The 26,253-nt window shown below is 50.7% G+C and overlaps 1 protein-coding gene and 2 non-coding genes across 3 annotated transcripts in view; 2 read left to right on the top strand and 1 right to left on the bottom strand.

The window, feature by feature from the left end:
• Positions 1–552: 552 nt before the first annotated feature.
• CEACAM19 (CEA cell adhesion molecule 19) overlaps positions 553–26,253 on the bottom strand; it is a 31,209-nt gene continuing 5,508 nt past the window's right edge. Inside the window, exons 2-11 of the mRNA XM_045986766.1 lie at positions 24,462–24,525; positions 23,258–23,596; positions 19,171–19,269; positions 17,972–18,335; positions 6,505–6,660; positions 3,345–3,428; positions 2,750–2,796; positions 1,737–1,822; positions 1,194–1,238; positions 553–606 (exon numbers count right to left, since the gene is read on the bottom strand). Of these exons, the coding sequence (XP_045842722.1) occupies positions 553–606; positions 1,194–1,238; positions 1,737–1,822; positions 2,750–2,796; positions 3,345–3,428; positions 6,505–6,660; positions 17,972–18,335; positions 19,171–19,269; positions 23,258–23,596; positions 24,462–24,525 (1,338 nt within the window). The remainder of the gene's footprint in view (positions 607–1,193; positions 1,239–1,736; positions 1,823–2,749; positions 2,797–3,344; positions 3,429–6,504; positions 6,661–17,971; positions 18,336–19,170; positions 19,270–23,257; positions 23,597–24,461; positions 24,526–26,253) is intronic.
• LOC123931948 lies at positions 18,745–18,901 on the top strand. Its single transcript, XR_006816366.1, has one exon. It is a non-coding gene; the product is annotated as a small Cajal body-specific RNA 16 (non-coding RNA).
• LOC123931947 lies at positions 24,036–24,192 on the top strand. Its single transcript, XR_006816365.1, has one exon. It is a non-coding gene; the product is annotated as a small Cajal body-specific RNA 16 (non-coding RNA).

Genomic DNA, 26,253 nt, shown 5'->3' with positions numbered 1-26,253 from the left:
AGGGGTCTGACGCTGTGCTCACTGGCCAGGACTGTCATCGGGGGCCTCCCAGTTCATGCACCTTATCCTTTGGGGCCTGTGTGGTAGGGGGCTGCCTTGTCTCTAGGGGAAGGGGCTCCAAGGAAAAACAGGGAGCAGGGGTGTGAGGCATTGTGGGCTGACAGTTAGAAGCCCAGCAAGTAGGAGCCTGTGAGTATGGCTTGAAGCAGGCCTGAGACTGCTCTCCTCACACCCAAATATCCAGGGTGTGTCTGGGGGTACTTTGGGTTAGGAGAAGGCAAGAGCCTGCCTTTCCCAGGCACGAGGCCCAGGCCAGCTTGCTGCACAGACCAGACTTGAGGGTGGATTATATACTCAGAGGGTCAGAGAGGTGCTGTGCCCATCACAATCTCTTGACCCTGGCCCAGTGCTGTGCTGAGTGTTCATTTCAGGCCACCTTGTCGGCCCCCCGGCTGTGCTGGTCCTGTGGGGTCTCTGGTGTGGCTTCTCTGGGCGCACCAGGCCCCCAGGGGAGGGCTGAGGCTTTCGCTCTTCCAAGGGCCTGGGACTTCTTCAGGGGGTTGGCACGAGCTGGCAGTAAGGGGCAGGGTTGGGGTTCAGCAGCTCCTTGGGGGGAAGGGGAAGAGAGGGATCGTGGGTGGGGGTAGGGGGAGCCAGGCAGAGGCTGAGGGACGTGGGGAGAACACAGCCGGAGAGAACGGTGGGAGGAGAGAGGCGCGCAGAGGCGGGAGACACCAGCCACCGGGACGGCCAGAGAAAGGGGTGGACACAGAGCAACAGGGATGGGGAGATAGAAGGGACAGGAGCACAGAGAGGGAGAGAAGGAGAGAGACATCAAGAAACAAAGATGGGTGAAGAGATAGAGATAGAAAGAAAAAAAGGATGTGGGGAACCAAAGAATGACAGCAGGAGGCACCCTGAAAGGTGTAGAGAAATGCGGAGAAATGTAGACAGACACATGGATACAGAGATCAGAGATCCAGGGGTGGATCACAAGAGAGGCTAGGACCTGCAGCCTTGGAATCCTTCTAAGAAGGAGGAAGGTACAACCCCAGGAGGGGAGAAACTGTGCTGTGCTTCCCAGGGGAGCTACAGACCCCAAGAGCAGGTGGGCGGTCAGTGAGGACAGCCCTGTCCCTCCCCCGCCCCAACCTGCCCCTGGTCGGGATCCCTCCCACGTCCCAGCTCCATACCTGGTAGGGGTGGTTCTCTGGATCCGGCTGCTGCTGGGGTAGGGGCTACAAGGGAAGAGCACGGGTGAGTCAGGCCCCCGACACCCTGACACCCTCCCACCTTTGACCTTTGCTGTGAGGACAGACCTGGCTTCCAAGTCCCCATCGCCCCTTCCTGACTCCACGGGTGGTGTGGCCTGTGTTCTGACAATGACCCCCATAATGCGCTTAGCCTCCCACACACGCCTGTGATTCTAAGCTTTTCATCTCGGCTTTTGAAATTTCTCCTGTTACTCATTTGAATTCTTCTTCTTATCATCCCTTCCCACCTGATTATAAAGGGAGTATCTGTTCAGTGTGGAAACGACAGACAAAGGGAAGGGGAAAAGAAAGCACCCCTGTGTGTGCCCCCCCGACAACCTCCATGCCCCAGAGACTAATGCTCCTTGTGTTGTGTCCTTCCAGTCTCTTTTCCTGGCGGTTTTAAAATAGGGAGCACCCCAGGGTGAGTCGTGTTCCTACAGTGTGGGACAAGGTGATGGGCACCATAGGGGTGGGACTCACCATGGAGGTGTTCGTGGACCCCGCGTCACCGGGGGGAGACACCAGGAAGGTCGGAGACAGCAGCACTTCATAGATGTTCTGGTCACCTGAAGCAGAGGACAAGGGAAGAGCTGGCTGACACACAGCCCGCAGGCCCATGCTGGCTGCTGTCAGTGGTCATTTATTCATCTAACATTGGTACAAATCCCTTTCCTTGCCCAGCCCTGTGCTGGGGACACAGCAGAGACTGAGGCAGTGCTGTCCCTGCCCTTCCAGGGCTCACATCCAGTGGGGTAGTCAGATCTGTCGCCAGAGTGGGTAGGGCTGAGTGGCGGAGCCCAGAGAGCTCCTGGAGGGGAGCCAGGGAGGGCTTCCTGGAGGAGGGGACATCTGAGACTGGGAAGAGAAGTGAGAAGTACGCCAAAGCAGGAGGGAGTGGCTGGTGGGAGATAGCCTGCCGTGTTTGAAGAGCTGCGACATATTTGGTCTGTCTGGATTATACATATAGTTTATTTTATATTGTTTTGTTTCTGAGGGTGGGAATGTTACATGTGGGAGATGAAACCAGGAAAGACAGTGGAGACCAGTTTAGGGGGGTCTAGAGAGCCATGTAAAGGAGGCTAACTTTGTCCTAAGGACCCTGGAGAGCTACAGAGGGCCTCTGCGCAGAGGAGAGACAGGGTGAGAGTTTTGGCAGCACTCTGCCCGGGGATGGGGTCCTTCCCACCCACCGTGGGGTGGAGGCCAGCCTGGGGGCCGGGAGCCCAATAAGGAGCTGGGTGTGGGCACCTGGGAGTGGAACCACCGGGATTGGATATGCCAGCCACTGAGAAGAGGAGGAAGAGCAGATTTGGGGTGAGTGATGATGTACTTGGAATCTGTGGGCTGAGTCTGGGGGGCTCCAGAGAAGTCTGGGTGGGACGAGTGATTGGGAGGCCCTCGTTGGGGAGGGTGAGGGTGTGTGTGGCTGATGGGGAGAAGAGGAAGGAGCTGGGAGGGGTGTCGATAGGCACCCACCGGGACCTCTGGCTTACCAGCATTGTGACTGGGGTGGGCCTCCGACTTCTCTGTGGGTGTCATCCTGAGGACATATGGAGAGAACCAGTATTACGGTAGTGAGCTGCTCAGGTGGATGGAGAGAAACTCAGAGAAACTGGGAAGCCCGTCAGTTCATCAGAGAGAGAGAGATGATCCCTGCTTCAGTGTGAGCTAGGAGAAGGTCTCCTTTATCCCCACCTCTTCTCTCATAATCTCCAGCCACTGAGCCCTTCCTCAGTTTCCCCAGCCGCCACCATATGCCAATGAGTAACATTTCCCTAATGTCACACTTTAGGCGACCTTCTAAATGATTCTGCTCCACCCACCTGTTTCATGATTTCCTTGATATTTCTCTGTGAATCAGCTCAACTGAATACTTTTATTTAAAAAGTACACTTGGGGACATGGGGGAGGGTATGTGCTATGGTAGTGCTGTGAAGTGTGTAAACCTGGCGATTCACAGACCTGTACCCCTGGGGATAAAAATATGTTATATATTTATAAAAAATTTTTTTAAAAAATAAAAAGTACACTTGGCATCCCTGCAGCAAATTCATTAATTCACTAAACACATATTTACGGAACATGGGCCATGGGCTGTGTCCTGCTGAAGCCACTGGGGACACAGCTGGGAAAAAGATAGACAAAGACCCCTGGCCCCCTGGAGTGGGGGGTCTCTAGGAGAGAGACAGAGAGAGAGAGAGAGAGAAGTCCAAAAAAATGACTGGCCCTAGAATGTCAGGGAATGAAAAGTGCTAAAGAAAATGAAGATGGAAAGAGGCAGAGGGTGGAAGTGTGTGTGTGTGTGTGTGTGTGTGTGTGTGTGTGTGTGAAGTTTCGAGTAGAATGGTATTGGCGGGGGGCTCATGGAGAAGGCGACATTTGAACAAAGGTCTGATGTAGACAAGTGAACCAGCTTTGCAGAAATCATGGGAAAAGAGCTCTAACAGCCTGTGCAAAGGCCTTGGGGCAGGAGCAGGAACAGCAAAGAGAAGAATATGGCTGGGGCAGAGAGTGTGTGTGTGTGGGGAAGGGTGAGGCCAGAGGGGGCAGCAGGTCAAGCTAGGTCTTGTGTCCATGGTGAGGACTTTGGCCTCGACTCTGAGGGACTCAAGCTGACTGATTTTCACAGGATATTTCTGGCTGCTGAGTGGGAAACAGACTGTGTGGGCAAGAGCAGAAACGGGAGACAGTCAGAAACTGCCATATTGTAATGAAACCGGACATAAGTAGAAAGTGATGGGGGAAATGAAGAAAAGCCAAACAGTGGGTTTAATCTGTGGCTCGACAGGGTTCTTGGCTTTCTCTTGGGAAAAGCTAGCAAGTGTTAGAAGGGCGTTAAAGCTGACTCGAACCAGATTGAGATATTCTCTTGCCACAGTCAGAAGGCTACAAAGAGAACAGGAAAAGGAATTTCTCTGTGGAAATATTTCAGATTTATAGAAAAGTTGCAAAAATGGTACAAAGAACATCTGTTAATTTTCACTCACATCAGCCTATTGTTTTTAATCCATTTGTTTCAGCATCTGCTTTCTCTCTCTGTCTGTGTCTCCCATGAATATTTTGTTTTCCTGAACCATCTGAGGGTAAGGCTCATGGATCATGGCCCTTCACTTGTAAACACTTCCAGGTATTGAACTATTTTCATTTTGCCTTTTTTTTTTTAACACTACAGCCCAGAATGCCATGTCAATTTGCCCTTTTCAGGGCAGTTCTTTGAGGATCTGTGAGATTCTCTGAATCGCTGGCAGTAGCGGGCGAGCTGGTCAGAAGGTCCGGACATGTGGACTCCAGTTTTGGTTCTAGAGCTTACGGGTCACTCAGGTGTGGGTTCCCATCTCGGGGACCTGCTGCCACTCACAGGCCAGTTCTGTGCCATTTGGTAAATGACTTCATGTCTCTAAACCTTAGTTGTCTCTAGAGACGAAAGCAACCACCCACTGAGGGCCAAATCAGCCCCCTCGCTTGCTGGGGAATGGCAGGAAAAAGATGTGACTACTGACTGAGCTGTGAACCAGACATGGGCACTTGGAGTCTTCTCATTCCTTCCTGTGCCCTTGCAATCTGGGTGCTCCCTGCCTTTCCTGCTCCCAGAGGCTGCTCCAAGGACGTGCCCTTGAGATGGTGTGTAATGCTGAGAACACCTGCATGGTGTGTCTGGCTAAGCCCAGCTGGGGCCTCTTTATAAATCTGTAAGATTTGGAGGGTGAGTGTGGGGATCCATTCCTCTTGCTGCCGCCTGAGACGAGTCTCCAGTGTAAGTTCCTTTAGTTTATTGAAAGGGCCACCTGCCAAAAAGGAGGGGCCTGCCTCTTTCCTTGGTCTCTCCCTCCTTCCTCTCTGTGTTTGGGGGCTGGCTTCAGGCTACACCTGGTTTCAGGCTAATTGAAGGGTTATGGACCAGCATCACCTCTTTTCGTACCACCAGTGAGCTAAGAAGGAGTGTGTGTTGCGGGGGTGGGGGGTGGGGGTGGGGGGTTAGCAGCGATAGCCCTCCAATTGCCTTGTTACAAGGGCAGCAGACATGATTAATCAATCACAGCATCTGTTCCTATACACTCAGACACCACCTCCAACTCCTGTGGTAGACATGATAAATCAATCACAGCATCCGTTCCCACTGCCCTGAGACACCACCTCCAACTCCCTTTCCACCAAGCTCTCTAGGGCACCCAGAAGGAGGTGAAAGCTGTTTGCCACCCCTAAATGGGAGTGTGTTGGGAGAAAGACAAGTAAATGGAAGGATGGAGATCTGGAGGCCACAGCACCTGAGGGAGAGAATAGGAAGAGGGATTTCTCTTTGGAAATATTTCAAACTTATAGAAAAGTTGCAAAAGTGAAGGAGGAGGCGGGGGGGGGGGGGGGAGAAAAGGTGGCTGCCTTCATTTCCTGGGGATTAGGGAGAGCAGAAAAACTACACATTTCCAAGCAGCTCAGAACCCAAGTCAGGAGACAAAGTTCTGAACAGGCTGATCTCACGAGGAAGGAATTTTTCATGAATAGACTGTTTCCTGGAAAAATAGGCCCTTGACTCTGTCCCCCATACAGAAGTAGGCACCATCTGATGCCTTTGCCAGCCCACCATTCACTCTGCTTCTTTGGCACTAGCGTCTTTTTTTTGGGGGGGGGGAGCCCCTCCCCTCTATGAATCCATTTAGTCATGTGGAGCTGGCTTGTTCTCTGACTCGGGAGCTATGCAAATAGCCCCGGTTTGGCCAATCAGGGTATTCCAGCACCAGGCCACAGTGATTGGTCCACATGAGGACATGTGGTTTGAGTTAAGCCAGTGAGAAGCAGCCCTGGGGCTTTTGTTGGAGGCATCAGGAGCCAGGTGCTGTCTTCTGTCTGTGATCACTGAACTGGTGGGATATAAGCCTGGAGCCCCTGGGAGCTATCTTATCACACCACAAGGAGAGGGCCTGTCTGAGAATGAAGCCACCACAGAGAAAAGCAGAGTTGAGAGGTGTATGGAGGAGTCTCTTGACAAAATTGAGTCCCTAGATCCAGCCATATCTGAAGCTCAGGCAGGACCAAAAAAGCTTTCTAATTTTTTGTAAGGCCGTCCAAAGTTAGGATGTCTGTCCCTAGAATTCTGTTTCATACAGGATAGAAAGGCCCTTTTCACCTCAAGAGTTCTGAGATTTGATAAGATTGTGTATGAGTCAGAGGACAGGACTCAGGGAAGAATCAATTAATCAAGTAGTGGGGAAGAAGACAGACAGAAGGAGAGAGAGGCCTGGGGCCCCTGTACATGTGGCTCTGGCCCTTCCAGCCTCTTGTTAACAGGAGATGGACAATGCAACCGACGAAGAGGGACCAGGCAGCAAGGGACCCAATTATAATGGCAGCCATGATCCCAGCACTCACGGGCAGGTGTGTAATGGGCAGCTCCTTAAGCTTTTCCGAGGGGCATGAGAAAGAAAGAGAGGTCTGTGAGATGTTCTAGGAGGGTCTCCCCACTCCCCTCACCCCTGCATCAGTGACTGTCCATAGAGCACTGATGTCCAGTTTCCTTTCCCCAGCCCAGAGCTTTCTCCTGCTTTTCAGAGTTGAGCATCCACTGTCTGGTTGATTCTGCACATAAAACTCAATGTCCGGGGCGCCTGGGTGGCTCAGTGGGTTAAAGCCTCTGCCTTCAGCTCAGGTCATGATCTCAGGGTCCTGGGATCAAGCCCCGTGTGGGATTCTCTGCTCAGTGGGGAGCCTGCTTCCCTCTCACTCTCTGCCTGCCTCTCTGCCTACTTGTGATCTGTCTGTCAAATAAATAAATGAACTCTTAACAAAAAAAGAATTTATTAAAAAAAAAAAAACTCAACGTCCCCAGAAGGAATTCCGTGGCTCACCCCACCTCAAAATCTTTGCTTCCCTAAGATTTCCTACCATATTTGGCATATCTGAAACCTACCTCCGACACACTCCCCCACCTCACCCCACCTACCTGCTTTTTCTCGCCTCAGTTGGTTGGCACCTCTATCCTTCTAGGGAAAGAATGCAGTTCTGGGTCCTCATAGGGTCTCAATGCATGGGGTTCTCAAACACTACCTGCCAGGTTTGGGACAAAGCCTACCTGACTTCCTACCCCCACCATGAGGACCTCTAGCTTGACTATCAGGCAGAACACCTGTCCCCAGTCCTTCTTGGCACCTAAGCTTGTAGACTCTGAGATCAGAATGCTGGGGTTCATGTCCCTGGGCAGATTACTCAATCTCTCTGTGTCTCTTCCCATTTGTGAAATGGGGACAATAGGAGTGTCTACCTTGTAGGGTTGTGAAGACTGAATGAGTTTGCATACACACACACACGCACACATGCACACAGTTCCTTTAATTATCCAAGAATGTAGGATCTGTGCCATTTTAAAGATGAGTAAACTGAGGCACAGAGAGGTGAGCTAACATGGCCAAGGGATCACAGTAGGTGCAGTGCTGGGATTACATGTGGGCCACCTGAGCTTCTAATGACCACTCTGTGTGGCTTCCAAAGGAGGGGCCTGTGTCCCAGGAGCCCTTGAAGGATGGGAAGGAACTGTATCAAGTTTTGCATGACTGGAGTGAAGACCATTAAATCCAGAGGGACTAGAGTGTCACCATATATACATATGGAGATATACATGTATCTTCCTCTCTCTCTCTCTCTCTATATATATATATATACACATATATATATAAAATATACATATATATAATATACATATATATTTGTGTGTGTAATTAAATTAATCAGTATTTGTCTATTTCATCCATTTCCCTAAAAGTTTATCAGTTCTAACCCATTTTAAAATGTACTCTTCTCACTGGGAGAAAGAGGATAGGCTGTGTCTGGGCATATGTGGTTGTTGCTCCCACAACCCGGGGAGATGGCTAAGTCAGGCCCATTTTGCAGATGTGTGCACCAAGGCCCAGAGAGGTTGCATTTGGGCAGAGGATAGAAGGCAGCCCCTCTTTCAGACACTGGAACGTAGCAACTTTTGCACCTTCTACCTTTTAATTGATTATTAATTTATTTTTAGGTAGGCTTCCCACCCAACATGGGGCTTGAACTCAAGACCCAGAGATCAAGAGTCACATGCTTTAGTGATTGAGCCAGCCAGGTGCCCCTACCTTCTAGGTTTTGGATCCCTGCAACAGTAAGTGGAAATTCAGTGGCTTCTATGAGTCACTCAGGAGGTGGGGAGGGGTGGAGGCTAGATGGGTTGAGTCAAGGAGCCCCCTACTTCCTCCCCACCCCAACCCTGTTGCCCAGTCTTCTTATAGCATCCAGAGTCCCTTCCCCAGGATCTGCTTGGGCTGCCCCCTGCTGCGCTGTCCACCCACAAAGTTCCATCACCCACAGCTCCCTTCCTTACCCTCTGGGCTGCCCAGCCTTTGCCCATGCTGTCCCCTCTGCCTGGCACGCTTTTCTCCACACACAATACATAACTCCTGCTCACTTTTCCATTCCTAGTCCCTCTGCAAGCCTTCTCTGACAACCCCAGGCCAAGGAGACCCCTGATAGGCTTTTCCGTTGATTCATGTTGGTAGATGGGATAGGAAGGAATACCTCAGGGGCGCCTGGGTGGGTCAGTCGGCTAAGTGCTGACTCTTGATTTCGACTCGGGTCAGGATCCCAGGGTCATGAGATCGAGCCCCGTGTTGGGCTCCCCACTCAGCAGGGGGTCTGCTTTAGATTCTCTCTCTCCCTCTTCCTCTGCCCCTCACCCTGCTTGCACGCATGAATGCATGCTCTCTCTTAAATAAATAAATAAATAAAAGAAAGAAAGAAAGAATGAACGAATTTCACCTACCTCCATTCTGACCTCAGTCTGTGCTTAAGCTTGTCTCTCATGGAAAAGACCCACCCAAGGCATCCTGTGATGGGAACAGAAACTACTCCCTCAAGCAGTGGTAACATTAGAACCCCAGGCAAGTTCACATACAACATTCTGTGTCTGAATTTCCCCATTTTATAAGGATACCAGTCATAGTGGATGAGGGCTAAGCCTAGTGATCTCATTTTAACCTGATTACCTCTATAAAGAAGCTATTTCTAAGTAAGGTTATATTCTGATGTACTGGGGGTCAAAAAAGTCAGTGTCTTTTTTGAGGGGACAGCATTTAACATGCAACACCTGCCAAGCTTGGTTCCCTGCTATCCTGAGGCATCGTTGAGCTGCTCAGAATCTTGAATCTATTTCTTTTCTGCTTAAATCAGCTAGAAGTAGTTTCTGTTGCTGTAGCAAGAACCCTACCCGAACCACATGATTAAGTGTCCCCTCTTTAGAACTTGTTATATTTCCTGCCTTTTATCATAGGCAGTGAGCTTAAAAGAGGGAGCCTGTGAATCACTGTCTTTTTCAAAGTCATTGTGGCAGGATCTCTTCTGTGATACCATCTCTTATCTGGTAGAAGGATCTAATTCCCTTGAATCTTGGCTAATCTTAGTGGCTCCTGTTGTAATCAAAAGAATACAATGTAAGCAATGCTGTGTGACTTCCAAGGCTAGGTCAGAAGAAGCCACAGAGTTTCTGCCTTGGTCTTTTGGAACATATGCTCTCTACCTGATCTTCCCCAGGACCCAGTCTCCATGTCATGAGGAAGCCCAAGCAGTCACATTGGAGAGACCATGTGATGAAGATCTGGTGGATAACCCCGGCTAAGTTTCCAGCTAACGGCCAGGGCGAGCCTCCACATATCTGAGTGAACACACCTCTGGATGATTCCATACTCCAGCATTTCAGCCAGACTCAGCCTTTTGAGGCTTCTCATCTGAGGCCCCTGACATCATGAAGCAGACAGACCACTTCTGCTTGCCCTGTCCGAATTCCTGATCCCAGAGATCATGAGCATCATAAAATGGTTGTTGTTCTATACAACTGAGTTTGTTCTGCACCAAGAAGTACTAGAACAGGGGCACCTGGGTGGCTCAGTTGTTTGGGCAACAGCCTTCGACTCGGGTCATGATCCTGGAGTCTCAGGATCAAGTCCTGCATTGGGCTCCCTGCTCGGCAGGGAGTCTGCTTCTCCCTCTGACCTCTGCCCCCTTACACTCTCTCTCTCTTTGTCTCTCTATATCTCTCATTCTCTCAAAGAAATAAAATCTTAAAAAATAAAAAACAAGTAACTAGAACAGAGCCCCCCTCTTCTGTTTCTTCTTCCAGGACTGAAAGTTTTCTTTTTGGCTTTTTTCTTTACCAATCAACTGGGACCATCTATCCTCAGTTCTACCAGCAAAGAATCATCTGGGTCTTCTTCTATGGACCAAAATGTGTATCTTTTTAAAAATTTATTTATTTATTTATTTGACAGACAGAGATCACAAGTAGGCAGAGAGGCAGGCAGAGAGGAGGGGGGAAGCAGGCTCCCTACCAAGCAGAGACCCTGATGTGGGCCTTGATCCCAGGACCCTGAAATTATGACCTGAGCCAAAGGCAGAGGATTTAACCCACTGAGCCACCCAGGCACCCCTAACTGTGTTTATCTTTTAGTAGATACAAACACATTTGGAAAAGTGCTTTGAGAAACCATTAGAAAAGCAGAAACGGTTCAGACCACACATAAAAATAGAATTCCAATCTACAACCTGCAGCAAGGACCAGCCTGCCTAGAAGACCAATCCTCTTACAAACAGCCCACAATGACAGCCTGCTTTGAGTCACACTTGTGGGAAGCAAGATTGCTATCTCCAGTGACAATACAGGAAGACAAATAGTAACTTCTGTAAGAATTGACCCTAAATGGACAGAACTTGATTAATAACTGAGAGCTTCCCTGATTTTTGTCCCTGCTTCTAACTTAGGACCAGCTCCTAAGAAAGCCAGATATACACCCTAACCAGGGGCCTCCAGTGTCCCTGTGCCAACAACCATCAATCAGGGCATAGCTGAAGCCTTCTCTTTTTTCCACTATGAAGATTTCCCATCCCTCAGCCTGCCTTTGAGTCTCTGCCCAATTGCAAGTGACAGGAGCCAACTCCCTTACTCTAGCCAGCTCTGAGTAAATGGTCTTTGCTTTTCCTATTGACTGGGCTTAGTGGGTTTCCACAACTTGACATGGATTTGCCAGCCAGTCCTCACAACGATCCATGGCGAGAGGTGTGATTGCCACCATCTTACAGGTATTTGGCACGGGGGGGGGGGGGAGCGGAAACAGAGGCACTGAAAGGTATGGGCATTTGACTCAAGGTCATATAAACCCATGATGCCAGTCAGTTAGTGGTTGTTAATGATGAAGCAGAATGAAGTCCTAAAAGTGTGGGCTCTGGAGCCTACCAGCCTGGGTTCAAGTCTGGCTCCTGCTGTCCCTTAGCTGGGTGACCTGGGCAAGTTACTTAAGCTCTGTGCCTCAGTTTCCCCATCTGCATAATGGGGATCATCTTGCCATGACAGGGAGGACACAAAGGAGAAATGTGTGGGAACACTCCACACGTTTGGTAAAGTCGTGCTAGCTATGCTCTATAATGAGCTGCCTTGGGTGCCAGAGGGCCTCGAAGGCTTTGAGGAACCCGTGCAGTGTTACTTGGAGACCCCCAAGTCTCCACGACTGAATTTATGGGAGATCAGACACCGGATGTCAATAACATGATCCCACTGTGGCTTCTGAGCCTGGTTTAGGAGGCTTACTGGCTGTGGGACCTCTCTGAATGTCTGTTTCCTCATTGGTACACTGGGGACCTATGCGTCCTGGGCATTTCTTATGTTTTCAATCCTCCCTGAGCCTGTGAACCCTTCCCTTTGGGAGTTCTGCCAGAGACTGGCTTTCCTGGCTTCTTTTTCCATGGGGCAGTGTCACGTGACCCAGGGCCCCATTCAGGGACATGCCCACCAACAGATCAACTCCACGAGCGCGGAGATCTCTGTCTGTTCCTTCTGTACACTCAGTGCCTGGCACACAGGACGTGCTCAGTAGATGTTTGTTGAATGAATGAAGCTTCCCAGTGTATCTCCCGCCCCCCCCCCCCCCACAGGGGTTCATGGGCAATGCTAACTCTTGCAGAATTCTGCAAGAAGTTTACACCTTGTTTCTGGTTCCCGGCTTCCTTGGGGTCCCGTGAGCCTGCAGTACCCTTCACTAAGCCCTTTTCTGTACATGCCAGCTGGGCTTAGCTCCTGTTCCAACCCCTGAAGGCATACCCCATCCCCTCATGATTGAGAGAGGTAAAGCGTGGGATTTACCGGGGACACAGAAAGAGCTCCCAGCCAGGCCCATCCCCATTCCCCCCTCCTGGGGGCTGGATTCGCAGCCACAGCTGTCCTCAAATAAAAATGCCTCAGCTGCTGAGGTGACCGAACCTGACAGGAAGACATGCCCAGCCCTATGCCTCATCCCCTCCGCCTTTTTCTTTGCTGTTCCTTTTGCTGAATCACGCAACTTCCCTGTCCCCTGTATTCAGCTGTCTGGACGCCAAGGCATTTCCCATGAGGGAGTGGATTCCACTGGGGCTGAGAAAAAGCCAGGTGGCACAGGGACATGGACTCAGACCTGGCAGGGCCCTTGGTTCCTGCCTTCCCCAGCCGCGTGCTGGTGGGCCCTCGGGGTCTCTGTTTGCCCCTCTGTAAGATGGGGATCATTCCGGGACCTGCCAGGTTCTTGTGGGAATGAGATGTAGTGTGGTCGGCAAAGGACTTGGCTTGGAGGTGCCTGGCATACCGGAAGTGCTCACAGATGGGAGATGGAGTCGCAATTATTAACGGAGGACCTACTGTGTGCTAAGCACTGCTCTGCACTGGGGCTCGGTGGTGAACAAAACCATAATAGAAACATACGTTACGATTATTACTTGGAGAGCAGGTGTTGACTTCTTGCTCATCTTCCCCGCCCTGGGTTCCCCGGCATCTGGCTCCCCATCTCGTTGGTCCTACTTGATCCCACCCCCTTGGACAAGGGGTGGACCCTTCATTCATGGCGAAGGAAACCACAGGCCAGGTTGGACCAACCAGATTATAATTATTATTATTTTTAAAGATTTTATTTGTTCATTTACTTGAGAGTGTGGGAGAGAGAGCGTGAGTGGGTGGGAGTGGGGTTGGGCAGGGAGCAGAGGGAGACGGACAAGCAGACTCCCCACTGAGCCTGGAGCCCTGTGTGGGGCTCAGTCCCACAAGCAGGAGATGATGACCTGAGCCGAAACCAAGAGTCGAACGCTCAACTGACTTAGCCACCTTGGCGCCCTGGACCAACTAAATTCTATCTTGGTCTGTCTGTCTCCCCAGCTCTCTTTATTTCTACTTCTGCATTTTGGAAGGGGAGATTCAGAATATGCAAAGAAGCCTAGGCTGATACCCAGTTCAGGCAGGGATCCTTGGCCATGAAAAGGAGAACGGGGGGGGGGGGGGGGGCGGGGGGGCCTGTAAGGGGACCCTGATAAGAGGCGAGACCAGGGATGGTGCCCTCTGGAGGAGGAAGGTGCGCTTGCCTTTCTGACAACCATTTTCATCAGCTCTGCTGGGCTCCCCAATCATTCATTTATTCGAGGATGTCTGTCCCTGTTCTAGGCTCTGAGGAGCCACCTGTGAACCCAGGGCTCCCAGAGTTGACCATCCCAGGGACTATCCTGGGGTCCTACAAGGCTCCCTACCCTGTGAGTCAGTTGCAGAGAGCTTCTGTCCTTACAACCTGGGCCTTGGCTTGAATACATCCCACTGCGCTGGCCTCCCAGGATGCTCCTCCTGCTCTCCAGCCTGTCATGCTGGCCTCCTGCCAGCTCAGTTCATGAGCCCTACAGCTTCCTGCCACAGGCCCTTTTCACAGACCAAGCCTTCTGCCCAAACACCTCCCAAAGCTCCTTTCCCCTCTACTTAGAACTACCAGTCATCATTCAAGCTTTGTTGAAGGATTACTTTCCCAGGGCAACTTCCCTGCTACCCCAGCTTACACTCTCATCATCCCCATATGTGCCTTTCCTTCATGGTTACCTGTACTGTGCATAATGATGTATTTTTTTTTAAGATTTTATTTATTTATTTGTCAGAGAGAGAGAGAGAGAGAGAGAGAGAGCAAGTGCACAAGCAGGCAGAGTGGCAGGCAGAGGCAGGAAGAGAAACAGGCTCCCTGCCAAGCAAGGAGTCCGATATGGGATTTGATCCCAGGACCCTGGGAACATGACCTGAGCCAAAGGCAGCCGCTTAACCAACTGAGCCACCCAGGCATCCCCATAACGATGTATTTTGTGTATGTGATTGTTGGTTAATATCAGTCCCTCTGCCGCATCCCCCCCCCCCGCCCCCACCGTGGGCTGTGAGCCCCGGGAGGGCAGGGCCAGGGCTGCCTCAGTCTGCACTGTGTCCCCAGCACTGCCCAGTACAGTCCAGATGTAGAGGCAGACTTGAGGAAGAGGCGCTGGGGGGAAGCCTTGCTGAAGGGATGAGTAAATGAGCTGCTCAGCACGCAGCAGGGGCAGCTGCGTGTCTCATTCAGATAGCAATCCGCTCGAATCCCAACCCTGTCACTGATTCCATGGTTGGATGCCTGATATTCAGAGCATGCCTTAAACCACCCGAGCCTCAGCTTCTTTCTGGATAGAATGGAGATTTGGCCCACATTTCACTGTGGCTGGGTTAAACTGGGAATCAGATCACTCCTCTATTTAAAACCCTTTAGTGGCTTCTTTCAATCCCCCCATGGCCAACAAGCCTGGCCCCTGTGTGCCTCTCAGACCTCAACTCCTAACACCCAACTTGCTCGCTGCCTTATAGCCACGGCATCTTTCTGTCCGTATGCTTTGAACACACTAAGCTAGCTAGTCTTGCCTCAGGGCCTTTGCACTTGCTGTTCCCTCTGCCAGGAACTCTGTCCCTCAGAAATCTGCAAGTCTGCCTTCCTTTCCTCTGCTCAAATGTCACTCCTTGATGACCTCCCATCCCAAATCACATTATCCTGTTTAATTTTAATTTTTTTTTACAGGGCAAATTGTAAACTCTGTGTGCCTCAGTTTCCTCATCTGTAAAATGAGTCCAACGATATTATCTACCTCACAGAGCTGCAGTGAGGATACATACAGTCAGCATGTAATAAGCCCCAAATAATGTTAGCTATAACTATTATTGTTAATGTCTCTGAAATATGAGCTTAATTTACTATTTACATGCTCATTTTCAGCATCCCACATATGAATGAAGGTAAGGAGATTTTTTTCTCCCTCTTTATTTGCTTTGAGAGGAAGTGGTTAAGCTCCCAGACTCTGGTATGGTGAGTTTGTGGGATCAAATCCCAGCACTTCCATACTCTATGCCTCAGCTTCCCCAGCTGTAAAATGAAGACAATAATGGAGCCTGCCTTATGGAGTTTTTGGTTTTGAAAACTTTCATTCAGGGGTTCCTGGGTGACTTGATCATTGAAGTGTCTGCCTCTTGACTTCAGCTCAGGTCGTGATCTCAGTGTCATGAGATTGAGCCCCAAGTCAGGCTCCGTGCTCGGGGGGGAGGCTGCTTGAGATTTTTTCTCTCCCTCTGCCCCACCCCTTCAAAAAAAGGAGAAAGTTTTCATTCATTTCTTCATCCAACAAACATTAACAGAACCTACTGTGTGTCCCTCCCACCCCACCCCGTAGAAGATGCTGGATGATAAAAAGACAGGAGTATGAAAAAAAAAAAGACAAGTATGTTTTCATTCTCTCACTTTGAAGAATTACTCTGCTGGTGAGACATGCTTGGAATGTGACGCATTATGAAAATCACAGAGGTAGTGGGATGATCAGAGTCCTCTGGGGATGTGGATGGTTAATGACCAAGTCTGCCTGGGAGGGTTGAGAACTTATTTTGTTCCCCCAGCTCTATTAAGATGTAAATGGCATATCACTTTCATAAGGTTTTTAAATTAAATTAAATTAATTAAAATATATATTTTATTTTTTAAAAAAGATTATTTATTTATTTATTTATTTGACAGACAGAGATCACAAGTAGGCAGGCAGGCAGAGAGAGAGGAGGAAGCAGGCTCCCCGCGGAGCAGAGAGCCCGATGTGGGGCTCGATCCCAGGACCCTGGGATCATGACCTGAGCCGAAGGCAGAGGCTTAACCCACTGAGCCACCCAGGTGCCCCTATGTTTTTAAAATTTTAAAAGAATTTATTTATTTGACACAGAGAGAGAGAGATCCTACAAGTAGGCAGAGAGGCAGGCAGAGATAGGGGGAAGCAGGCTCCCCGCTGAGCAGAGAGCCTGATGCGGGGCTCGATCCCAGAACCCCGAGATCACGACCTGAGCCGAAGGCAGAGGCTTTAACCCACTGAGTCACCCAGGTGCCCCTATTTTTTAAGATTTTATTTATTTATTTGAGAGAGTGCCATAGAGCACAAGCAGGAGGAGCAGCAGACGGAGAAGTAGGCCCCCAGATGAGCAGGAGCCTGATGCAGGACTCAATCCCAGGACCCTGGGATCAGGACCTGAGCTGAAGGCAGACGCTTAACTGACTGAGCCACCGAAATGCCCTAAATTTGATTTAATTTTAAGGATTTTATTTATCTGAGCGAGCGAGCGAGAGCGCGCATGTGTGCGCGCTTGCGCACAAGTAGGGCAAGGGGCCGGCTACCCGCTGTACAGGGATCCTGACGCAGGGCTGGACTCCAGGATGAGGCGATCATGACCTGAACCCAAGGCAGATGCTTAACAACTGAGGCACCCAGGTACGCCTAGTTTAATTTTAAAAGTTTATTTGTTTTTGAGTACGCTCTGTACCCAGTGTGGGGCTCCAACTCATGTCGCGGAGACCAACCGTCTCATGCTCTTCTGACTGAGCCAGTCAGGCGTCCCTCATGTGTGTGTTTGTTTGCTTGTTTTTAAGATACAAGTGAGTTAATATAGGGCAGTGGTTCTCAATCGGGGTGACATTTGGTAATGTTTGGAGACAATTTTGATCGTCACAACTGGGTGAATGCTCCCGGCATCTAGTGGGTAGAGGCCCAAGATGCTGCTAGATATATCCCACAGTACCCAGAGCAGCCCCCGACTACACAGAATTAGCCAGACTAAGATTTAACAGTGCCCAGGCTGAGAAGCCACGCTCTGGAGTGAGTGTGCCCAAGGAACAAGGGCCCAAGAATGTTAGCCGTTGCTACCGTTCACCACCCTCTTTTATTTATTTATTTCTAATTTATTTATTTTTTAAATGATTTTATTTATTTGATACACACAGAGAGAGATCACAAGTAAGTAGAGAGGAAGGCAGAGAGAGAGAGAGCAGAAAGCAGGCTCCCTGCTGAGCAGAAAGCCCTATGCGGGGCTCGATCCTGGGACCCTGAGCCAAAGGCAGAGGCTTAACCCATTGAGCCTGGGGGAGGGGGGCTCGAATCCAGGACCCTGAGACCATGACCTGAGTCAAAGGCAGAGTCTTAACCCACTGAGCCAACCAGGCGCCCCGCCACTACCCTATCTCTTTGCCTAGAGTGGATTCGCCACTAAATCCTTGACTTATGGACACGAAGACTGAGAAATGCAGTGTAACCCTTAGGGCCATGCACACAGTAGGAGCTTGAGAAGTATTTCATTAATTAATGTCGGTGAGTAAATGCAGTGCATTCTCCAGGGTCTGGCACAAGGCTGGCATTCAATAGACGTTTTATCAGTTAATGCCTGTGAGGGTTACACAGTATCTTCAGACCCCAGCACCCGGCGGTGGTCGACCAGTATGTGTTGGAAGAATGAATGAGAGAACCACATGAGGGGGTATTTGCCTAGGTCCTGGCCCATGGTTCAGGGCGCATGAGTCCACCCACTTCCTCCCTCAGTGGCACAACCCTCACCAGTCACCTGGACCTGGGTCTTGGCCCTCATGGTCCAGTCAGGATTGAGGGTGACTGCTACCTGGTCGGTGCCACTGTCGGTGGGCTGGACACGACGCAGCATCATGGAGCCATTAGGGAAGCCCACGATGTCACGCTGCCCCATGGCGCTGCCATCCCTCTGGGGCCGCTGGAGGTCGGGGAAGTAGGTGAATAACATCGTGCCACCATTGGTCTCCTCCCCCAGGTACCAGTTGAAGTCCTGAAAGGTGCCTGGGATGCCCTGGACGGACAGGAGAAGGTTCTGGTCCTTTTGAGGATGCTCTGGGATCTTCTGGATGTGGAGGGCAGCCTGGGAGCCTTGGGGGGTCCAGAGGGCCAGGATTGAGGCTGTGGGGAGTTACAGGGGTGGTCTGAGATCAGGAGTGTTTATAGCATTTACCTCGCTATATGTCCTTACCCGGGGAAAAGGACTCTGAGTGCTGTTCACTGGAAACAGGACTGGGATTGATTAGTGATGTCTGCCCTTGGGGTCAGGAGCGGGAACCCAGATATGAAAGCCACAGATTTCTCATCCCGTTGGTCCAGCAGATTTTTCTGCCCCGAGATGCTGTGTGGTTTGCCTGGAAACAGTTGGCCTCTCTGAATTCATTCATTCATCCATCTAACCAATACATACAGACGTACATATAATTTATACTGCTGTACCAATTATATATGATGTGTCTAAAATTCCCGAGATTTCTAGGCACTGGGGATATAGCAGGGAAGCGAATGCAAATAAATTCTTGTCCTCATGATGGTCTGCCTTATACCAGGCAGCCTGGTACCCTGACCTAGACCCTGACCTAAGTAAATTCCCTGGAATGTTTTTTTTTCTTGGGGCTTGAATTTGCAGTAACAGGTGTGAGCATTGTAGCAGCAGTTTGATGACCATGGGTGATACTGCAATAGGACAAAAGAACAAAGCACCCCCCATAAGAAGCCCCCACAAACAAACAAAACAAAACTCTTATCCTCCTGGATAAGACTGATATTCTAGAAAATTCCATAGGTGAAATTGAGTACCAGACTGTGATTCTACAGCTTACATCTCTCCCCTCCCCATCTTACTCTAATAATTTCATCTTCTTCCAATAATTTCATCCCTTCTTCCAAGAGGAGATCTTAGCCCCTGGGCTGAGTCCCACCCTCCCCCACTCAGCCTGGGGGTGTTCCCCCTTACCTGTGAGCAGGAGGCCCTTTGAGAAGTGGCACTGGGCTCTCTCAGGAGTCTCCATCTTGGTGTCCTGTAGAGATGCCAAGGGTCCACAGCAGATGCCGACTGGACAGGAGGGCTGGGCCTTGGCCGTGTGAAGTGGGTCAGCTTAGTGGGGACCCTGGGGGTGCCTTCCAGACATGGCTGAGGCAGGCCAAGCCCCAGCACCCCCTTTCCACAGACTCCAGAGGCTTCACCTGTTTTCTCTGGGATGGACACAGACACCGGTTGAACCAGCTTTTCAGGGTGACTTGGGACCTTCCTGGGACTTCCCCGGACTCCTCCCTCAATCCCCTTCAACCTCTTCTTCCCACCCAGTGTGACAGGAACAACAGCAGTAATCACAGCGGGAGGGGTTGGGGGAGGAAGGAGTCGAGGAAGCCTCTGCTTGAGCAATCCCCCTGGGCCAGGCAGGTCCCTGCAGGGAAGCCCAACACAACTGCCTCATCCAACACCCATCACACATAACTGTGCCCATTTTACAGATGAGGAAACTGAGGCTTGACGAAGCAGGCAAGTCTGCCAGTAGGTGGAGATGGGACTTGACCTGTGACTAGCTCACTCTAAAGCTTTTAGCACAGTTTTTAAAAGCATCCATCCATCCATCCATCCATCCATCCATCCATCCATCATTCATTCATTCATTCATTCCAACACATACTCCTGTGCTCAGTGCTGTGCTGGGTGGTGCTGCAGACACAGTGGTGACTGAGACAATTCCTGCTTTGTCCTCAGCCTACAGTGGGTCTCACAGTTCTCTGTCTCTGTTGGGGGCAGCAGACCCATCCCCAGGCAGTGATGATCCGGAGTGATCAATACTGAGAGGGAAGAGCCCAGGGGGCCGGGAGAGCCCAAAGGGGTACTTCACTCAGCCTGAGGGGCAGGGAGGGCTTCCTGGAGGAGGAGACATCTGAACAGAGACCTGGAGTAGGAGTGGCAATGAGACAGATGGTAAGGTGCGGGAGGGGTGTGAGGTTTACCAAGCGTCATAAACAGCACATGCAAGGTGTGGAGGCTGACAGTCCTAGCTGAACGGGCTGAGCAGGAGGGGGTGAGGTTGGAGAAGAAGGAGGGATTGATTGCAATTTTGAGCTCTGTTGGGACAGGGTCTAGGTGATGGAGGGTCCAGGGTTGTGCTTATACCATAGTCAGTAGTCATCTCAGGTGACTGAAATAGACCCTTAAATTAATTAAAATTCACTGCCTTCAAAATTAGTTTCTTGACCTGGTCACTTTCAAGTGATCAGTTATCCTACGGGACCAGTGGCCGTCACATTTGATAGCGCAGCTACGGAACATTTCCATCACCATCACAGACATTTCTGCTGGACAGCACTTGTCTACGGATCTGAAGGGGGCAGCTCCAGGCAAAGTTTCGGGGTCTATGGGAAGAATACTAGGTTGGGGTGCCATAAGTCAGTAGCAGTTTGTCTGTGTCTGTCACCAGATTGCTGGAGGTGGTGGCATCTACCAGGGTCCCCAGGTTGGAGTGAGAGAGAAATTTTGACTTGGTAGCAAATGACGTCCATCACCTGTCTGAGGCTTGGCTTCCTCCTCTGGAGAATGGGGACAAGCATCGCCAGCTCACAAGGTTGCTGGGAGGGGCAAGGAGATGCTCATGCAGGAGGCTCAGAAGCAGGCGACAGCTATCTCATGATGGTGGTGTTGACCTTGTCTTTGGACTTGAGCTACCTCCTGAATTCTCCCTGCCCCTCTGTGACCCTGCTCAAGGGAAGTGCATTTTCTCTGGAGGAGTTACCGATCCCCCACCTCCTGAAAGGTCCCTAATGCCTGGAAGGTTTTGTATGATGTTTACTGCCCTGTTCACAGGGATTTTCCCTCAGTCCTTCTGGCTGCAGTTTTGTAAGTTTCTCTGTCCATCTGCTGGAGAGAGAGAGTGTTGCAAACCCAGCCATTGTCTCCAAGTGGAGCCACCTAGGGGAGACAGCTCCAAGTCTGGGCTGCAACAAAATTGCACAAACCAGCCTCATTCTGGTAGGAATTTGGCTGGGCAGAAAGAGGGGAGTTTAGGAGTCAGAGGGACTCTGATACATTATCACCACTAACCACCTGGAGCAAAGGCTCTGTAAGCAGGGCTTAGGCAGCCTATAAAGCAAAGCCAGTTATCCTGAATTTTCTAGGTGCTGAAGCTTCTCTCTCTCTCTCTCTTTTTAACATTTTATTTATTTATTTGACACAGAGAGAGAGATCACAAGTAGACAGAGAGGCAGGCAGAGTGGAGGGGGAGCAGGCTCCCTGCTGAGCAGAGAGCCCAATGTGGGGCTCGATCCCAGGACCCTGGGATCATGACCTGAGCCGAAGGCAGAGGCTTAACCCACTGAGCCACCCAGGTGCCCCTATGTTTTTAAAATTTTAAAAGAATTTATTTATTTGACACAGAGAGAGAGAGATCCTACAAGTAGGCAGAGAGGCAGGCAGAGATAGGGGGAAGCAGGCTCCCCGCTGAGCAGAGAGCCTGATGCGGGGCTCGATCCCAGAACCCCGAGATCACGACCTGAGCCGAAGGCAGAGGCTTTAACCCACTGAGTCACCCAGGTGCCCCTATTTTTTAAGATTTTATTTATTTATTTGAGAGAGTGCCATAGAGCACAAGCAGGAGGAGCAGCAGACGGAGAAGTAGGCCCCCAGATGAGCAGGAGCCTGATGCAGGACTCAATCCCAGGACCCTGGGATCAGGACCTGAGCTGAAGGCAGACGCTTAACTGACTGAGCCACCGAAATGCCCTAAATTTGATTTAATTTTAAGGATTTTATTTATCTGAGCGAGCGAGCGAGAGCGCGCATGTGTGCGCGCTTGCGCACAAGTAGGGCAAGGGGCCGGCTACCCGCTGTACAGGGATCCTGACGCAGGGCTGGACTCCAGGATGAGGCGATCATGACCTGAACCCAAGGCAGATGCTTAACAACTGAGGCACCCAGGTACGCCTAGTTTAATTTTAAAAGTTTATTTGTTTTTGAGTACGCTCTGTACCCAGTGTGGGGCTCCAACTCATGTCGCGGAGACCAACCGTCTCATGCTCTTCTGACTGAGCCAGTCAGGCGTCCCTCATGTGTGTGTTTGTTTGCTTGTTTTTAAGATACAAGTGAGTTAATATAGGGCAGTGGTTCTCAATCGGGGTGACATTTGGTAATGTTTGGAGACAATTTTGATCGTCACAACTGGGTGAATGCTCCCGGCATCTAGTGGGTAGAGGCCCAAGATGCTGCTAGATATCCTACAGTGCCCAGAGCAGCCCCTGACTACACAGAATTAGCCAGACTAAGATTTAACAGTACCCAGGCTGAGAAGCCACGCTCTGGAGTGAGTGTGCCCAAGGAACAAGGGCCCAAGAATGTTAGCCGTTGCTACCGTTCACCACCCTCTTTTATTTATTTATTTCTAATTTATTTATTTTTTAAATGATTTTATTTATTTGATACACACAGAGAGAGATCACAAGTAAGTAGAGAGGAAGGCAGAGAGAGAGAGAGCAGAAAGCAGGCTCCCTGCTGAGCAGAAAGCCCTATGCGGGGCTCGATCCTGGGACCCTGAGCCAAAGGCAGAGGCTTAACCCATTGAGCCTGGGGGAGGGGGGCTCGAATCCAGGACCCTGAGACCATGACCTGAGTCAAAGGCAGAGTCTTAACCCACTGAGCCAACCAGGCGCCCCGCCACTACCCTATCTCTTTGCCTAGAGTGGATTCGCCACTAAATCCTTGACTTATGGACACGAAGACTGAGAAATGCAGTGTAACCCTTAGGGCCACGCACACAGTAGGAGCTTGAGAAGTATTTCATTAATTAATGTCGGTGAGTAAATGCAGTGCATTCTCCAGGGTCTGGCACAAGGCTGGCATTCAATAGACGTTTTATCAGTTAATGCCTGTGAGGGTTACACAGTATCTTCAGACCCCAGCACCCGGCGGTGGTCGACCAGTATGTGTTGGAAGAATGAATGAGAGAACCACATGAGGGGGTATTTGCCTAGGTCCTGGCCCATGGTTCAGGGCGCATGAGTCCACCCACTTCCTCCCTCAGTGGCACAACCCTCACCAGTCACCTGGACCTGGGTCTTGGCCCTCATGGTCCAGTCAGGATTGAGGGTGACTGCTACCTGGTCGGTGCCACTGTCGGTGGGCTGGACACGACGCAGCATCATGGAGCCATTAGGGAAGCCCACGATGTCACGCTGCCCCATGGCGCTGCCATCCCTCTGGGGCCGCTGGAGGTCGGGGAAGTAGGTGAATAACATCGTGCCACCATTGGTCTCCTCCCCCAGGTACCAGTTGAAGTCCTGAAAGGTGCCTGGGATGCCCTGGACGGACAGGAGAAGGTTCTGGTCCTTTTGAGGATGCTCTGGGATCTTCTGGATGTGGAGGGCAGCCTGGGAGCCTTGGGGGGTCCAGAGGGCCAGGATTGAGGCTGTGGGGAGTTACAGGGGTGGTCTGAGATCAGGAGTGTTTATAGCATTTACCTCGCTATATGTCCTTACCCGGGGAAAAGGACTCTGAGTGCTGTTCACTGGAAACAGGACTGGGATTGATTAGTGATGTCTGCCCTTGGGGTCAGGAGCGGGAACCCAGATATGAAAGCCACAGATTTCTCATCCCGTTGGTCCAGCAGATTTTTCTGCCCCGAGATGCTGTGTGGTTTGCCTGGAAACAGTTGGCCTCTCTGAATTCATTCATTCATCCATCTAACCAATACATACAGACGTACATATAATTTATACTGCTGTACCAATTATATATGATGTGTCTAAAATTCCCGAGATTTCTAGGCACTGGGGATATAGCAGGGAAGCGAATGCAAATAAATTCTTGTCCTCATGATGGTCTGCCTTATACCAGGCAGCCTGGTACCCTGACCTAGACCCTGACCTAAGTAAATTCCCTGGAATGTTTTTTTTTCTTGGGGCTTGAATTTGCAGTAACAGGTGTGAGCATTGTAGCAGCAGTTTGATGACCATGGGTGATACTGCAATAGGACAAAAGAACAAAGCACCCCCCATAAGAAGCCCCCACAAACAAACAAAACAAAACTCTTATCCTCCTGGATAAGACTGATATTCTAGAAAATTCCATAGGTGAAATTGAGTACCAGACTGTGATTCTACAGCTTACATCTCTCCCCTCCCCATCTTACTCTAATAATTTCATCTTCTTCCAATAATTTCATCCCTTCTTCCAAGAGGAGATCTTAGCCCCTGGGCTGAGTCCCACCCTCCCCCACTCAGCCTGGGGGTGTTCCCCCTTACCTGTGAGCAGGAGGCCCTTTGAGAAGTGGCACTGGGCTCTCTCAGGAGTCTCCATCTTGGTGTCCTGTAGAGATGCCAAGGGTCCACAGCAGATGCCGACTGGACAGGAGGGCTGGGCCTTGGCCGTGTGAAGTGGGTCAGCTTAGTGGGGACCCTGGGGGTGCCTTCCAGACATGGCTGAGGCAGGCCAAGCCCCAGCACCCCCTTTCCACAGACTCCAGAGGCTTCACCTGTTTTCTCTGGGATGGACACAGACACCGGTTGAACCAGCTTTTCAGGGTGACTTGGGACCTTCCTGGGACTTCCCCGGACTCCTCCCTCAATCCCCTTCAACCTCTTCTTCCCACCCAGTGTGACAGGAACAACAGCAGTAATCACAGCGGGAGGGGTTGGGGGAGGAAGGAGTCGAGGAAGCCTCTGCTTGAGCAATCCCCCTGGGCCAGGCAGGTCCCTGCAGGGAAGCCCAACACAACTGCCTCATCCAACACCCATCACACATAACTGTGCCCATTTTACAGATGAGGAAACTGAGGCTTGACGAAGCAGGCAAGTCTGCCAGTAGGTGGAGATGGGACTTGACCTGTGACTAGCTCACTCTAAAGCTTTTAGCACAGTTTTTAAAAGCATCCATCCATCCATCCATCCATCCATCCATCCATCATTCATTCATTCATTCATTCCAACACATACTCCTGTGCTCAGTGCTGTGCTGGGTGGTGCTGCAGACACAGTGGTGACTGAGACAATTCCTGCTTTGTCCTCAGCCTACAGTGGGTCTCACAGTTCTCTGTCTCTGTTGGGGGCAGCAGACCCATCCCCAGGCAGTGATGATCCGGAGTGATCAATACTGAGAGGGAAGAGCCCAGGGGGCCGGGAGAGCCCAAAGGGGTACTTCACTCAGCCTGAGGGGCAGGGAGGGCTTCCTGGAGGAGGAGACATCTGAACAGAGACCTGGAGTAGGAGTGGCAATGAGACAGATGGTAAGGTGCGGGAGGGGTGTGAGGTTTACCAAGCGTCATAAACAGCACATGCAAGGTGTGGAGGCTGACAGTCCTAGCTGAACGGGCTGAGCAGGAGGGGGTGAGGTTGGAGAAGAAGGAGGGATTGATTGCAATTTTGAGCTCTGTTGGGACAGGGTCTAGGTGATGGAGGGTCCAGGGTTGTGCTTATACCATAGTCAGTAGTCATCTCAGGTGACTGAAATAGACCCTTAAATTAATTAAAATTCACTGCCTTCAAAATTAGTTTCTTGACCTGGTCACTTTCAAGTGATCAGTTATCCTACGGGACCAGTGGCCGTCACATTTGATAGCGCAGCTACGGAACATTTCCATCACCATCACAGACATTTCTGCTGGACAGCACTTGTCTACGGATCTGAAGGGGGCAGCTCCAGGCAAAGTTTCGGGGTCTATGGGAAGAATACTAGGTTGGGGTGCCATAAGTCAGTAGCAGTTTGTCTGTGTCTGTCACCAGATTGCTGGAGGTGGTGGCATCTACCAGGGTCCCCAGGTTGGAGTGAGAGAGAAATTTTGACTTGGTAGCAAATGACGTCCATCACCTGTCTGAGGCTTGGCTTCCTCCTCTGGAGAATGGGGACAAGCATCGCCAGCTCACAAGGTTGCTGGGAGGGGCAAGGAGATGCTCATGCAGGAGGCTCAGAAGCAGGCGACAGCTATCTCATGATGGTGGTGTTGACCTTGTCTTTGGACTTGAGCTACCTCCTGAATTCTCCCTGCCCCTCTGTGACCCTGCTCAAGGGAAGTGCATTTTCTCTGGAGGAGTTACCGAT

This window comes from Meles meles, chromosome 19, assembly GCF_922984935.1.
Source record: "Meles meles chromosome 19, mMelMel3.1 paternal haplotype, whole genome shotgun sequence".
NCBI classification, from domain to species: domain Eukaryota; kingdom Metazoa; phylum Chordata; class Mammalia; order Carnivora; family Mustelidae; genus Meles; species Meles meles.
Note: the sequence above shows the minus strand (reverse complement) of the source record. Positions and strands in the feature narration are given on the sequence as shown.